We start from the raw sequence: 15,842 nt of genomic DNA on the forward strand, positions 1-15,842 counted from the left end.
AAAATGTTAAATTAGTTTATTTTCTGTTGGAACTGTGGTAACACACAACTGTTGACAAACCAATAGATACAACACATGTACATGAACTGATGAGTTTATATTACATGAAACAAGATACTGTTCATTTATAAACACATATTTCTCAAGGGGTGTAGACTTGTATCTACACCATCCTACCTATAAACTTATACATTGTACCATCTTAGAATGAATTCAAACAAATTCCCCATTGAAATTATGTAGAGGACAATCACATGACATGAAAATAAAAATTTAGAATAAATGTTATAAATAAACTTGTGAAATAAAAAACTAAAATTTGCATCCTCCAGACAATATATTGATCAAACAGTCATTCAGCTTGACAGATATCAGCTTGTTCTTGATGTGAAGGCAAGCATTACAACTGAGACATATGCATCTTAATATATAGATACCAGTAGTTTAAAAATTATGATATATTTACTAAAAATCTTTGCGACATTGAGTTATTGAATCCAACAGAAATAATAAATTAAAAAAAAAAAAAAACGCTGTCAGAAAATGACATTTTAAATTTTGATAGTATTCATAGAATGACTGGCCCTTTATATGGCATGGTCACAAAAGCCGATCTGACAGATACAAGACAATCTGTTCCAATAGCCTTCTGCTTACTTTGACCCTATTCATTCTCAAGCTTAGAACACTGCAACACATTTCAACAAAGTCAACTTTTATAACAAGTATCACAATGAACTCATTTTTTCAAAGCAGTAGGAAAAAAAAATGTTTTGTAGAATAGATACAAGAACAATGAAAAAGGCAATTTCGACCTAAGTCAGCTTTCAAACCGGTTTGCAAAAGAAACAATTGGACAATTTTGTAGTCTAATTATCTACTCATTTTAAAACATTTCTGGTGCACTTTTATTCTCCTTTTGAGAAGTTCAACATTTGAACTAATGTTTTTAGTAGATAACAAGCAAAAAAAAAAAAAAAAAAAAAAAACTCCCAATCATAACAGCACTTAAAAGTATAGCAAATTCCGGCTGCATGTTGTCACTGGCCAGCTAAGTTTTAACTTATTGCAACAGAAATATTTTTACTAGCTAAAAACTGTTTTTCTTTGCTTTTCTAGGCTTGTCAGACGACAGTCAATGAACTAAGAAGCTAGGAATATAAAGTTGCCATAGGCCTAAAAGCCCAGTGAACAAAAAAATGTCCTGAAAAATGACAAGAGATTTCACAATGTTGGACTGAAAGCTTCATGTAAAAACAACAAAAAGACCATCATTGGATGAAGCCAAATAGCTTGATTGCATACAATAGTACAGGAGAGTCATTGAAAGTGATAAGTTCTCAATTTCACACTAATGTAGTACATTAGTGACTTGGTTAAAAGGGCATACTACTGACAAACTTTTATGGTGGAAATGTTTAAATCACAATAACTGTTGTGTGTGTGGGGGATGGGATGGATTGGACAGGTAAAATGTAATTACATTACACTGGTCAAGGCTTAAAGACTATATATGGTATGTTTCAACTTGTCATGACCTTTGTTTCCTTTAATGGGCTTATTTTTTTTTTTTCAAAAGTACTAGTTTTTGGATTTCTGATTTAAACAACTTTAAGTAACATTTTTACCTTTAGACTTTTAATTGCATACAAAAAAAACCCTTAACATTTACATACTTGTATTACATCGTAACCAAGCAAACAAATAAATAACATTTAACAATGTGACACAATCTTAAAGCAAGTTAGTGTCACTAATACCAAGCCATTCAGTCTCAATGAATTTGATCTAGTACTTACATTATCTATCTCAAAACATAATTTATATATCATATTTAAATATATATTTCTAATTATTCAATGTCAATTGCATTTCCAATGGTCTAGAAGAAATGTACAGAGTCAAAAATGTATTTATTAGTACTCTATATGTACATTTTTTTTATACAAGTAAAAAATAAATGGCACAAAATATATTATATAAATAAACCAGACATTCTTAGCTACATCTTGTTTTGAAACCATGTGTGTATGGTAACAAGACATAAACCCAGATTATATGGTTGCACTTTTTAAATTTAGAAATGAAATGGAGTAGATGCAAATAAATAAACTGAACCCCAGGCAGTTAACCAAAGAGGTGATATTTGTACTGTCTACTTTTAAATTGGGAAGGACGGGTTAGGGGGTGGGGTGGCTGAGTGGTTAAAAGCTTGGCTTCTGAACCTGTGGTCCTGGGTTCAAATACGGCAAAGGACTGGGATTTCGAAGTTCTGTATTTTAGGGCGCCCCTTAGTCCATCCAACTCTAACTGGGTACCTGACTTTATTTGGGGAAAGTTAAGGCGGTTGGCCATTGTGCTAGCCACATGACACCATGCTTGCTAACCATTAGTCACAGAAACAGATGACTTGAACATCATCTGCCCTATAGATTGCATGGTCTGAAAGGGAAACTTTACATTTTTTTAATTTACTTTAAAATTGATACATTAATACTAGATTGCTATTGTTCCCTTTTCCATCCCCTGATTCATAAGCATAAATTCTAGTCATCACTTGGGACCACTAGTTAACACTAAATGGTTTCTTATAAATTTCTCATGAAATATAAAACAAAATTCACATTAACAATGTGGAAATACACAAACGATAAGTTACATTTTAAGAAATTGAATAAACAGCCAAATTAGAATAAAATTATTTAAATAAATGTATGTACACATTTAATGTACAGTTCTTTCAGGTTGCTCTATTGTTGTTTTGTGGATTTAAGCCTCTCAAGCCCTCACTCAAATGGAGTTTGATGATGATGAGTGTTGTTTTGTAACACCATAAAAATCTAAGTTATTCAAAACTAGTTCAAGCATCTTTTTCTTTTTTAACAATGACAAAAATTTAAGATGCATTCACAGGTTTTTTCCCGTTTATCATTTGCTTCATTTAACAGGGTATAATATATACTTCTATCTAAATATATAAAGTAACAGACATCTATTGGTATGAAGAGCAAAGAACATAATATAAATTATTACAAATAAAAAATTTGTAACCACGTGAACAAGTAGGGTCATGTTTAGAAAAAGGTTAAGTCAGCACAACAATAAAATTTTAGTTTTGAAATTGGAAAAATGCTAAAAAACAATAAGGATGCATATCACAATACTGTTTTAAAAATTTTGTTAATATTTATCTTCTCCCAAACCAATCTTTTTCAAAATAAAATCAATGGGTGAAAAAAACTATTAAATTTCAATATTTAGCTGTTTCCTTTTTTTTTTCTTTATCTTGAGAAATTTTCACAAAATGCTTATTTCTATAGTGAACCCCAATAATTACTAAGTCTATCTCTAAATATATGTCTTTGAACAAAAGAATTATTTGAAACAAAACAACCTAAAATATTTAAAAATAAAATTATTAAAATTAGATGAGTGAAATTAAAATGAGTAATGAATCCACCTTTAAAGAGTATTTTAAGTCTGAAGTATTATTGGAAGAAAAAATTGGCAGATCTTAAGCAAAAAAAAATATGTAGAAATTGTATTAAGTTAGATTTAAATAATGTTGACCTATTGTTAGGCAAATATTATTGTTGGGTCCAATCAACAAGATATTCCACAATATTATTATCAGGCCTTATCCGAAGAGATATCACCTCATAATGATCTGCATTTGCACGTCCTGAAGATGTGCTTTGCAAGCGCTCACAATAATCATAGCTCTTACTTCCAATGGATGCTTCCAGCCGTTTAACAGCATGACGACTGCGATTGCTTCGCCTTACAGAGTCCATCATCTCATCTTTCAGGTTGTCAGATAAACATATCTTTCGCTTCTTACCCCTAGCATCTTTTAAACGGCCAAGACTAGATTTATTACACTTGGGTGATGATGAGGTCTTGATGGGTGAACTGTCAGGTACACTAGTCACAGCTAATGAAGTACTGCTGGCAACAGGTGGATGTTTCTCTTCCAAAACTGGAAAGCGAAAACCACAAGTTGGGCTCAGATTTTTAAGGCACCTACTTAAGGCCTTCAGCCTTTTCTCTGCCACTTTATCCAAAAGTTCTGAACTTTTGAGGGTGGAAGATGACTCTTGCTTTCTGTGATTGAAGCCATTCTTAAAAGAAAGTTTTTGACTATTAATATGTGGTGAAAGACTTAATAATTTGGAAGTTTTTGTGGATAAGGAACTTGCACGAGGTATTCTAGGAGAGGTTTCAAGGTGGCTAGGACTTGTCCTGACAGACAACTTCTCTGGAAGAGAATTACATTCATTAGATAAAGTTCTAGACTTCTTAGAGGGTTTAAAGGCATTAATGAGCTCTGCTAGTTCACCTTTAAACCCTTTGATGTTCATATCTGGATGAGGAGAAACTAGTGGAATATCTTTTTTTATATCTCTGCTGCTGCTGTCATCTTTGTAAATGACAGAAGATAATCGCAAGAGTTCCTCTTCAAAGTGTTTCCTTTTCTGACGTATATTGTCTTGTTCAAACGAAGTGAGAAATGGATGATTAGCCCCAGTAAAACTGGATGGTTCTGGGATAGCTGTATCCAGTGACCAAAAGGATTTCTTTGGCTGTTCCTCAGGGTATGTGAGAACTCGGCAGGAACTTTTGGCAGCAAGAATACCCTTATCTTTATCACCAGATGATTTCTGTTCACTTTTAACACTACTATTATCACTTGGCACATCATTACAAATTTCCTCAGGAATGGAATCTGATTTTTCAGGAGAATTCTTGGCAGGAGAGTTATTGTTAGCATCAATGTCAGCCATGATGTGTGTGGGTGTTGGAGATTTTCTCCCACGTTTGATTGGAATCTCCTCTTGACATTTTACAGGAGTGCAATAATTGTGTTCAGATTTCTGAAAGGAATGAAAATATTAAATTTTAAATTTAAATTCAACATGCTTTAAGCATGTCCATAGACTAGCTATCATATTATAAGCATGTTGTTCATTAATATGGAGTTAATATCATTGGATTTATTTGTGTCAAATAATTTGGATTGAAAAGGGATCATTCTAATTAATTATTATAATTGATATGAAATAAAATGACTTAAAAAATCAAATTTTAATTTCAAAATATTTCCTATGATTAATCATGTAAACTAGATTTTTTTTTTGGTATTTAAGCATTGCAAAATTTTTTTTTATTAATTTCTGTAAAGTTTTATTCTGCTCCACATACCAAATGAGAGAATGTCACTCACTGCTATATTTCAATCATGGACATCTGCTCTTGAATTTAAAGGAAACTTGAAATATTTAACATACACACTAAGCAACCAATTAAAAAAAATGTTTTGGACTTACAACTCTAGCTATCTTTGCCAGTTTAGATTCCTTGAATCTTGCACTAAGTGATGGAGGAACATCTTTTTTGGCTCCTCTCAGTACATACGGAACTGAGGAGTTACTGTGGGGGAAAAAAAAAATCAATTCATACAGTTATAAAATATCTAAGATGTCAGATACACTCACACAATAATTCTGAACTAAGCAAACTGTTCAAAACTGAGATTGTTATTTATTACAATCCTTTGCTAGTCTTAATCTCTAGTAGAGTTGTTGTTGCTTTAGACACACCAAGATTGATTAGAATAGTGTATATATATATATATATATATGACAGTAAAGGAACAAATTTAAAAAAAAATGCCAATGAAACAGCTCTTACAATTGGCTAGGATTGAATGTGATGCTCTTTAAGGATGTCTCTTTTAATGATTCACTTGTAATAATATGCTCAACCACTGGAATTGAAAAAGGTGGCACAGGCGGAGGAGTTCTCTCTCTGACACCAAAGTATGTACAGCGCTTCTTGACTTCAGCTCCACAGCAAAAACTGTGCATGTAAAAGAAAAAAAACAACTTAAAATGAAAGAATCAAAGAATGGCCGGACCCTTTGATGCACCAAACAAATCATAACAAGTAATTATAATTTTTTTTTTACTATACCCTAAATGTAATTTAATCAATACAATTTTTAAAATCTTGCCCTTTTAATGAAAAACACGATAATGAATACAAGAAATAGGAAATTAAAAAGAACTGAGAATAGATATCTACACAACAAAATCGACTTCAGCTGCTTCATAACAATAGAATAGAAAAATGTGTAATCTGAGCTGTAATTATCTAGGTGTAGATCAATGATCTAGAGGTCATCCACCAATCCCAGTAGCACCACTTTAGGTAGGTCTTCATACAATGGGCAAATGTCATGGTTAGTGCATGTCATCCACCCAGTTTCCTTTTGTATAGCACCATAGATTTGAAAGTATTTTCCATTCAAAGTACTTAGCAGATTTTCTGATGTTTTTGTTAGTGTCACTTGCATACATGACAGCTACTGGTCATATTATGCTTTTATATATCGTTTTCTTTGTTTTCCTTGATATTGTTTTGCTCTTAAGTAAATGGTGGCTGATATTGAATGCTCTGTTGCCTCCAGCTATTTGTTCTTCTATTTCTTTAAGTCATTAACAAAATTTATTGTACTTCTTAAATATTTAAAAGTTTGAAAATTTTCAAACTTGTGCTCAGTAATTTTAATATAATATAATTGTTATGATTGTCTCTTGTCATTGTAATAAAAAAAAATCTTGTCCTTTTTCTGGCCTAGGTTGTTTTCCATTGTGATCTCTCATGTTTTTTTTATGACAAGAGTTCTTAGCGTCAGCACACAACCATCTGGATAGCTGCCTTTATTTTCGGGTAAGGAGGCCTAGCCTTTGTGGATCCCCCCACTTCCTGCAAGGCAGCAGGTTTGATTTTATTTCCCCAGTACACACCATTACTTTATCTGCCACCTGTGGATTTGCTTGATGGGAGATCAGCAAATTCACACAAGAATCTAGTGACCATACACCCAGTTAACTAAGTTAAATAATATTTATAAATTTAATTTCAATCAATATATATATATACACACACATGTACACATTAATTGAAATATCCAACTAATCTAAAAGTGATCAAACCTTTCAATGCAAACTTACATTGAGCTGTTTTTCTGAAGAATTTTAAGCAGTATTCTCCTTATAGCATCTTGACTTCCATGCATTCCCTACAATGAGAATGCACATGAATATCATCTTACAAGCAAGGTAAAACATTTTGTAAGTTGAAATTTAGTTGTTGTTTTATTCTTCTTTAAATGGATTGTTTCTTGTTCATTTGTGGTGTAGAATACTTTGTCTCTTTTATATTGTTTTTTTTCTTTATTTTTTTTGTTAAGTATCTTTCTATTTATCTATATTTTGCTTTTTTAATGATGGGGATACTTTGAACCATAAAATATCTATAGACATCCTGTACTTTGACCTCAAGATGATTTTTTAAATTTCCCAAGTCTTAAAAGTACATGGTGATAATGATAAACTGGCATAGAACAACTTACGTTAATCAGCCTTTTAAATCCAAAAGTCTGGTGTTTATCCATAACAAATGGCACTATATCTGTGTCCAGATCTACATATCTCGTACCCATCGTCATGACCAGATGAAACACTGTGACGTGTGTAATGGTCATCCTAGAAAGAATAAAACTGATTTGAATCAAGAAGTTTATCAATGATGCTGCATAAGACATGCTGAAGCATGTGATGGTTTGAAATAAAGAAAAAAATGAAATTACTTTCGAAGCCATAACAAAATTTATTTTTTTTAGTTGTATGTTAAAAATGGAAGAAAAAAAAATGATTTAGCCAAGAGTATCAATTTTGAATGCCGCAGCAATAAATCATTAAAAACATACCAATCAAGTTCCATTCGCTGTAGAAACTCTATTCCGAAATTGCAATGAGCACAAGCAAAAAAGTAAAAACGATCGCCTATTAGCAGTTCTTCTTTCAGACTCTGAATGCAAGCTAGAAAAAAATATATATATTACAAGTAATTACTTTTGAGAAGGAAATTTACTGGTATGTAAATATGAAGTTAACTAACATATTTACCCATACTCTAGATCAGGGGTGGGTAAATTACGGCCCGCGGGCCACATGCGGCCCACCGACACCTACAGAAATCAGGTTTGCCCACAGTATAAAGATAGAAAAATGCAAATATTATAAACAACTTTGATATAAATTATTGAAACTGTCTTATTATAAAAAGTTTTAAGTAAACGACGACTAATGATTATTGGCTATACATCTATACACACAATTGAAGACACAATGTCTGAGTGTTGGGTAGGCTTGGAACAAGATGGCAAGTGTAACAACTGATGGAGCTCAATCTTTGACTGAGAACCATAAACTCGAAACAGGAAAGTTTGCACAAAGCTGCATGTAATTTCAACATTGAATAGTCCACATACACATAGTATATAAGATTAATAGGGCTAGAGGTTAAAACCACAGGTAGTCTGATTTTGAATAAATAATCCAATATATCCGCTATCTTAGCATAGGCAAGGCAAAGGAGAAAAATATAAAATCTCAAGGAAGAAAGTGCTTTGTTCCTTGAAGGGCCTTGTTACCAATATTTCTAATGAAGAGTGGAAGACAAATTTCATGTTTTATTTTACTTATAACTGCTATTGCAATTGATTGTTTACATATGAAATGTAAATACATGTTAAATCTTTTCAAACAAGACTTTCCCATTTCTACAAGCAAGCAAAAGAAAATAGTTTTGTCATTTTCCTTTGCTGAAAGGTGAAACTATTATTAGTGGAATGATTAAAAGTACAACACTTATAAAGATTCCTTTATTGTGCAATTTATAAAAGCAAATTTTAAGACGTCAAGAACCAGTTTTTAATACCATCAGCTCACCATTTAGCACAGAAGCCGATCCAGAGGACATAACTCAAAGCAAAGAGAAATTCCAGTCAGTACTAACACGGGAGTCTTATGGGTGCCAGAAGCTGTATTTCCACACTTAAAAAAGCTTTGCTGCTGTTCACACTATTTGGGTACACATACATCAGTTCTTCTTCTTCGTTCTCATTTTACATATTGGAGGGTTCATATCAGTAATAAGATATGAACTGCGTAGTAGTTTCCAGTCTTGTTCGGGTCTCTTGATTAAGTATGCACCATTGAAGGACATGGTCAGCATTCTCTGGTTATGCTCCACAAGGGCAGGTTTCGCTTGTCCCGACATTTAACTTACGGAACATTTATTGTCTCGTTCAGTGAGCAAGCATCTTTTTTGTGGAAACTAAAATAGTATAATCACTGGTCAATGTTGACTGACTGTAATTTGACAGCAGTCACACACGGGGGTAACAACTAGTAAGATAGTTTCACAGTTAAGAAACATTATGTACGAGTGTAAGAAGTAAAATACTGCACATTAAGTACAACTGTATATTTGTGTGGATAAAGACAACAGCAATTTTTAAAAAAATGTAAAATTGGTTTCAAAAATTGCTAACACTTGTTGTAATTCAACGTGGAGTGTGAAAATAAAGAAAGAAACGTGAATATAATATACAGTGTATATATGAATTAAAAGACATTCTACACAGCAAGCTTATAAATATATATATGCGGCCCGCCATGCCCAAACTTTTTTAATGCGGCCCTCGATACAAAAAGGTTGCCCACCCCTGCTCTAGATAAGCACACACTAAACTTCAAGAAAACTTGTATACCTTCGTGAAACCATTGACGGCATCTGCAGCACTGAAGCATTTTATTATACCAACTGAAAAAAAAAAAAAAGTTAAAAAACAAAAAGAATAAAAAAAAATTATTTTGTAAAGCTTGCTGGAAGATTAAAAATATTTTAACGTATACACTTACATGCCAGGACCACCACAATAACAAAAACAATGCTCCATATTACTGGTGTGTCCAGCGTTCCATGTCAAGTATTCGATCTGAGGAATAAAAGCAGCACAGTATGCAGTGTGATATTGCTAAATGAGGACTCCAGCAAGCCACGACACTATTCTGTAGTTACCACAACAATGTACAACACAAACATACAAACAATCGTGGTAACTTACATCATATGGAAAGTGCTGTTTCATAATTGCATATTTTTCAGCTAAAGAAAAAAAAACAAAAACAACAAGAAAGTCTTTAGAAAAGTTACTTATGTGATGTGTTGGCGTAAAGATACACTATAAAAATACCTAATACCAAGGCATGTATTTAGAAAATTTAGCCACTAATAAACAAGATAAGTAATTACAGTAAGTCATCACCCCACTCCAATTCTCAGTAGCACCAACATTTTAAACTAAATGTGTATTAAACAAATTGTTAATAGTAATATTTTCCTGGTGTTTTCTTTTGTTCCTCCCCTCACCACACAGCAACTCAATGGATAAATTCCTAATTCATTGTTACAGCAACTGACAATAACTAACTTTTTAAATAAACTAAAAGCATTTATAATGATCATAGGTTAAATGTTTTTCAACACATTACTCATTTAAATATAGCTAGCAACTCTAATTAGTACAGCCAGTCAGTATGTCATGCATTGTTCTACAGGTCACAAAGGTCAGACAGCATACACACATCTGTCATCAATACTGTTACAACAATGTTTTTATTATTTTCAATTATATGGTAAAATAATACAGCACATTAAAAAAAAAAGTAATTCTGAATTAAAAAATTATTTTTTTTACATACCCAGGTGGCCTGAACTTTTAGCGCCACCTGCCTGCAAAATGAAGAATTGAGAATATTTTATTATTACAAAAAAAAAAAAAATTCACTGAAGATAGTTTATCCTAAAGAAACAATACATTCAATACACAAAGTTAATTTTTTTTAGTTATAATATCAATTTAATAAAAATATAACTTTACCTGAGCACAAGATGCAAACACACAAATTCTGCAAACAAATTTTTCCACCATTTCTTCATCTGTTATTGGCGGTACATGACAGGACTGGTGATAATCTGTTGTCACATAGGGTAAGCAGAAGAAAACTTATAAACATATCTAGTGACATTAGGCAAGCAGAAGAAAACATTTATAACAAATCTAGAGACATAGGGCAAGCAGAAGAAAAAATAATAATTTTCAAATAGATATTTAAAAAGAATTATAATTGGACAATGCTTTCTAATACTGAAGGACAGTGTTTCCCTTTATCCAAACTTTTCCCTTGACAGAACACTTCACACATGCCGAGTATTTAGTGGAACACTTAACATATTTTATAGAGAGATTAATTCATGGGGTAGCCTGCTAGTTAATTATTCCTATAGTTTGTGGAAACACAGAACACAGTTTGGGAAACACTGCTGTAGGACATAAGATCCACCATCATTATCCTATTCCCAGCTAAAAAAAAAATTATTTTTTTTTAAAGATAGAAGCTAACATAATGTAGACCTTAAAAATATCTACATGTTCTTTTAATTTTTTTTTATTTTTAAATAAATGTAATGTAACTTGACAATATTTTTTTTCTTATTTTCTTGCATTTAAATGCTGAAATATTAACTAATGATACATTTTCCTTTACAAACCAGGTTATCTTCAAATGATTAAAAAAAAATGTCAACAAGCTGAAAAGATTATAAATGCCAAATTAACAAGAATGTTTACAAGTTACTAGACATTTCATTGTATTTGAAATTTAAAGACCTCTGTAGAAGTTAAATACATACCTCGTTCACAATTGCTACACCTAACTAACTGATCCTTGGGTTTTGAATCCTCTTTAAAACAGAAGTGGCATTGTGTGAGGCCTTCCTGTTTTTCTAAAATAGATGATTAGACACTTTTATTAGATATATATTTATATAGTTAACAGACTGGGTAGATGTTATAATGCAAAAGATTTTTAAAGGTCTTTAATTTTGGTTAGGAATGGTGTGTTATTGTAAACCTTACAAATAAGCCTTTCAGAATAGTCTTTTATACAAAAAACAAACAGATCAAATAGCAATGAAAACCAAAATGACATTAATAAATGACTTCAACTTGTTAAGAAACAATTTTTATCGGCTCCCGAAAAGGGAAAAGATGCTATTAGTTTTGTGTGGCCTGTCCGTCCGTCAGTCCGGTTTAGATTTCAGAAACTAGAAGAGAAAATGAAAATCAGACATCATGATATTTTAGATCATTCAAAATTCTGATGCAACGGCTACTTTTTTATTTCAGAAAGTGAACCAACTAATTTTTTAAATTATCTATGCAAGCAGATTTTTCAAAACAATACACCATTTTTCAATGAAAAAGTTCAGGGGAGGTAAGTCTTTTACAAAGGTCACAGACTTCATTAATAAATCAAGCTTCATTTATAGATTCGCGCATTGGTACGAAAAATGTGCATCTAAGGTCACAATGGAAAAAGTATCAATGGATCATTATAAAATAGATTTTCCATTTATTAACTAACTCATGGAATAGAATACTGATTAAAATCTTGTTTAAAAAAATATGTTAATACGAACTTCGTTTTAGTTGAAAGTTAAAAAAAACAACTACTTTTATAGCGTGTAGTTTTGACAGATCCCCATTTTAGGGGCCTACACTTGACAGTCTAATAAGACCAAATAGAGCCCATATCTAGATATATTTATAATATATATATATTATAAATGTATTAATAATCTGAACAAAATTTTTATTATTTAGCCTAAGGCAATAACTTATCTTCTGACAGCTTAGGGGTGCAGATTTATTTTTTATGTAAACAGTAGTATCACATTAAGAAATTAATCGGATTTGAACAGCATACTACACCTTTACCATGTAACAAATGTTCTACTATTCATGATCATAACATTGTCTAGGTCTAGTAATTTTAAGATTAAACGTGTGAATTCATACAAGTTCTAGTCTAGATATAGTAGTATATTTAGATATTCTATATCAAGCTTCTATACCTAGACTTAGAATACTTAGATCTTGAATCTAGATTTAGATCTAAAACTAGATCTAGCTAGATCTATGTCTAGTTTGTATGACAAATGACAATGGAGATATTAATTTTTATTTGCGAGGGGAAAGTCTTGCTTGTCAAGTCATTTTTATACATCTGTACTCTGTAGCTAGCTCAATACCTAAAGTGCTAAAGTAGGTAAAGAATTTTTTTTTTTAGTATTGCCAATTTATCTAATTTTGTAAGAAGAATAAATCTTTTTAGTTTCTCTTTATTACATGTAACATAATAATTTTGAATGTATGGATAAGGTTAATAATTATTATTTTAAAAAATATAAATGTACGCTAAATGAATATATATGGAGATGCTGTGGCTGAGGGGTAAAGCACTTGGCACCAGAATCTTGTGTTTAAATCCTGGTGAAGACTCTAGGTGGACCACTTCGGAGACCGATTTTGAGTTTGTGTGGAATTTGTGTTTCCACACAAACTGTCTTTGTAACCTTATTAAAGTTTAATCAGTGGTAGTAATTTTTTTTTTACATGTAACAAAGAATAAAATCAAATTGTTTATATGCTGTTCTTAATTTCATGGGAAGCATGGTCAAAGGGTAAGTACACTTGAACCTATGAAGGGGGCTCAAGGTTCGACACCAGACTCAGAGTTGTGTTTACTGAGCGCCTAAAGGCAGCACAGAAAACCTTCTCCCAGATACCCCCTCACCCCACTGGTCCACAAATGAGATTGGACCATAGTTCTCTGAGCTATAAGCATGAAAGTAGTGCTATAATATATGGGAAAACAGATATGTCTGGTATAGTTCTAAAAATAAACATTTAGAAGCTAGATCCAAGTATACCTTCAAGTAAATCTTTAAAATCAACATCGGCTGTAGACTGATCTTCAAATTCCACCATACATTTACCACTTACAGGAGATACCTTAACACAAAAATTTAAAAAAATAAATTATTTGCAAAACAACTAAATTTCATAAATGTGTAATGTGTTGTTTAAACAGTAATTATTTAAATTTAAAGGTACATTGTTCATCAAAACCAAGAGATACAGAATGACTTAATTCTTCTTTATTTCTGGTAATACTAAAAGAAAAAAAGCAATTAATTTTATACTAAAATGATAATTTCATAATTACCCTATTAACTTTGACAAAATAAAACAAGCCATCAGTCCATCTAGCCAAAATTTTGTCTTTTTTCTTGTCTTTTAATTTCAGATTTAGATGCATCTTCTGATCATCAAGCTTTTGAGGTTTCATGTCTGGTGTTTTTATTAGATTAGAGGCGTTTTTCTTTAGAATTAGACTGCAGCAATCATTTTCTCGTGTGGAATCCTGAAACTAAGTTAAAATGATTTTAGTAAAAGCTTTTAAAGAAGATAATATTAATAGAACTACATTATAATTGTTTTAGTGCTGGCCACGTGACACCCTTGTTAACTACAATGCAAACACAACAGTAATGATGAGTAATGATTATTTGCCTTTGTCAGCACATCACACCCTTCATTCCTTCTCTAGGAATGCACCCCACAGTTTGGGAAAGACTGCTCTTGATAAATATCTAGACTTGTCTAGTCATTCAACCTGACTACTCTCTTGATCTCTAGAGATAAACATGACACAACCTGAGACAGTATGTACTAGTCTAGATCTGTACCACAGTTATAGATCTAGTAGAAGTACCAGAGGGAGAGTCTATGACATGGATAGTACGTCAGTAGATGTGTACTACAGTTAGAGTACTAGATCTAGAAAAATAACTAGATTCTAGATCTATATTAATCTAGATTTAGATTTTAGATGTAGATCAGTAACAATTTAACTGACTCTAGTATTATTAATTAATAGATCTAATCGCTACAACTAATCTAGTAAGAATAGTAATCAATAGTAGAACTCAGTCAACGGGCTATGAATGAAGAGATGTCTAGAGGATGAATTTTTTTTTTTTTAAAGGTTAAATCTCTCATCTGGGCTAGTTTCTCTAGTTCAGCCTACCCTAGATTCTATATTGCCCTACATAGACTCTAGAATATCTAGGTCTAGAATAGGGGGTGGATACTCTACTCTTTCTCTTAGTTACACTCTAGAATTACAGTAACAGTGACTACACTACAGTAACATTAAACAGGGTAGATCTAGTCTCTAAGTCTAAATCTAGAGTAATCTACTAGATAATCTAGACTCTCGATCTGATTTAATAATAATAATAATAATCTTTATTATCCGTAGCCGTAAGGAAATTTGTCTTACAATTTGTGCATTACACCAAACAAAAAACATTATAGCTATAAGAAACCAAAGTGTACATTCACACCAGACTCACTCATAATTTACATGTGACAAAGTTTATACCAGATTGTTCTTATTTAATGATTTGATTGCCAGGGGAACAAAAGAGTGTTTGTGTCTGTTTTTTTGCTATCGGTGTCTTGTATCTCTTTTGACTTTTGTGATGGTAAAATCACAATATAATGATAATGAGTCTCAAATTGCAGAACTAGAGAAAGACTACGTTAGAAAAAATTCACTGAAAAGTTCTGATTTAATTTAGTTCAATAAATGTGTAAAATAATGTTAAATCAAACCATAAATATGTCCAGAAAAGAAAGTTCCGTTACTTAAGAGTTTACTATCACTACCATAGTACATACAGATTATCAAATTCAACACAAACTCCCGCCATGTTCCGCTATGAGTGTATGAATTTTAACTAAAATGTTTAGTTATATAACAAAAATTAAATTATCACAAGCTTTTAAAAATAACTTAAAAACGTATGTATTTTTTTTATCTTTAATAAATATATATGAGTGTAAATAACATAAGTTTAAAAAATAGGTAATAAGAGAACTATATTCTTGCTAGTTGCTATTTCCGTTTTCCTAGTTTCTTACCACTATGGTGTTTCCGCGGGTCTTTTTTTTTTTTTTCTCGTTGTTGTTGAAGGGAATGTACTCAATAAATTATAAGGTTACTAGGTTATAAATC

At 31.7% G+C, this 15,842-nt stretch overlaps 1 protein-coding gene across 1 annotated transcript; it reads right to left on the reverse strand.

Annotated features, from left to right (window-relative positions):
* On the reverse strand, nucleotides 1-15,497 carry LOC106058766 (PHD finger protein 19-like). Its single transcript, XM_056041578.1, has 15 exons — nucleotides 15,440-15,497; nucleotides 13,986-14,189; nucleotides 13,690-13,771; nucleotides 11,608-11,700; nucleotides 10,796-10,890; nucleotides 10,617-10,647; nucleotides 9,980-10,020; nucleotides 9,774-9,850; nucleotides 9,623-9,675; nucleotides 7,775-7,886; nucleotides 7,418-7,550; nucleotides 7,017-7,084; nucleotides 5,692-5,859; nucleotides 5,328-5,430; nucleotides 1-4,874 (listed from the first exon to the last, which is right to left on the reverse strand). The coding sequence occupies exons 1-15, from the start codon at nucleotides 15,440-15,442 to the stop codon at nucleotides 3,588-3,590; spliced, it is 2,550 nt and encodes an 849-aa protein (XP_055897553.1). The 5' UTR covers nucleotides 15,443-15,497; the 3' UTR covers nucleotides 1-3,587.
* Between the last annotated feature and the right edge of the window lie 345 nt (nucleotides 15,498-15,842).

The sequence above is a fragment of the Biomphalaria glabrata genome, chromosome 9 (assembly GCF_947242115.1).
Source record: "Biomphalaria glabrata chromosome 9, xgBioGlab47.1, whole genome shotgun sequence".
Lineage (NCBI taxonomy): Eukaryota > Metazoa > Mollusca > Gastropoda > Planorbidae > Biomphalaria > Biomphalaria glabrata.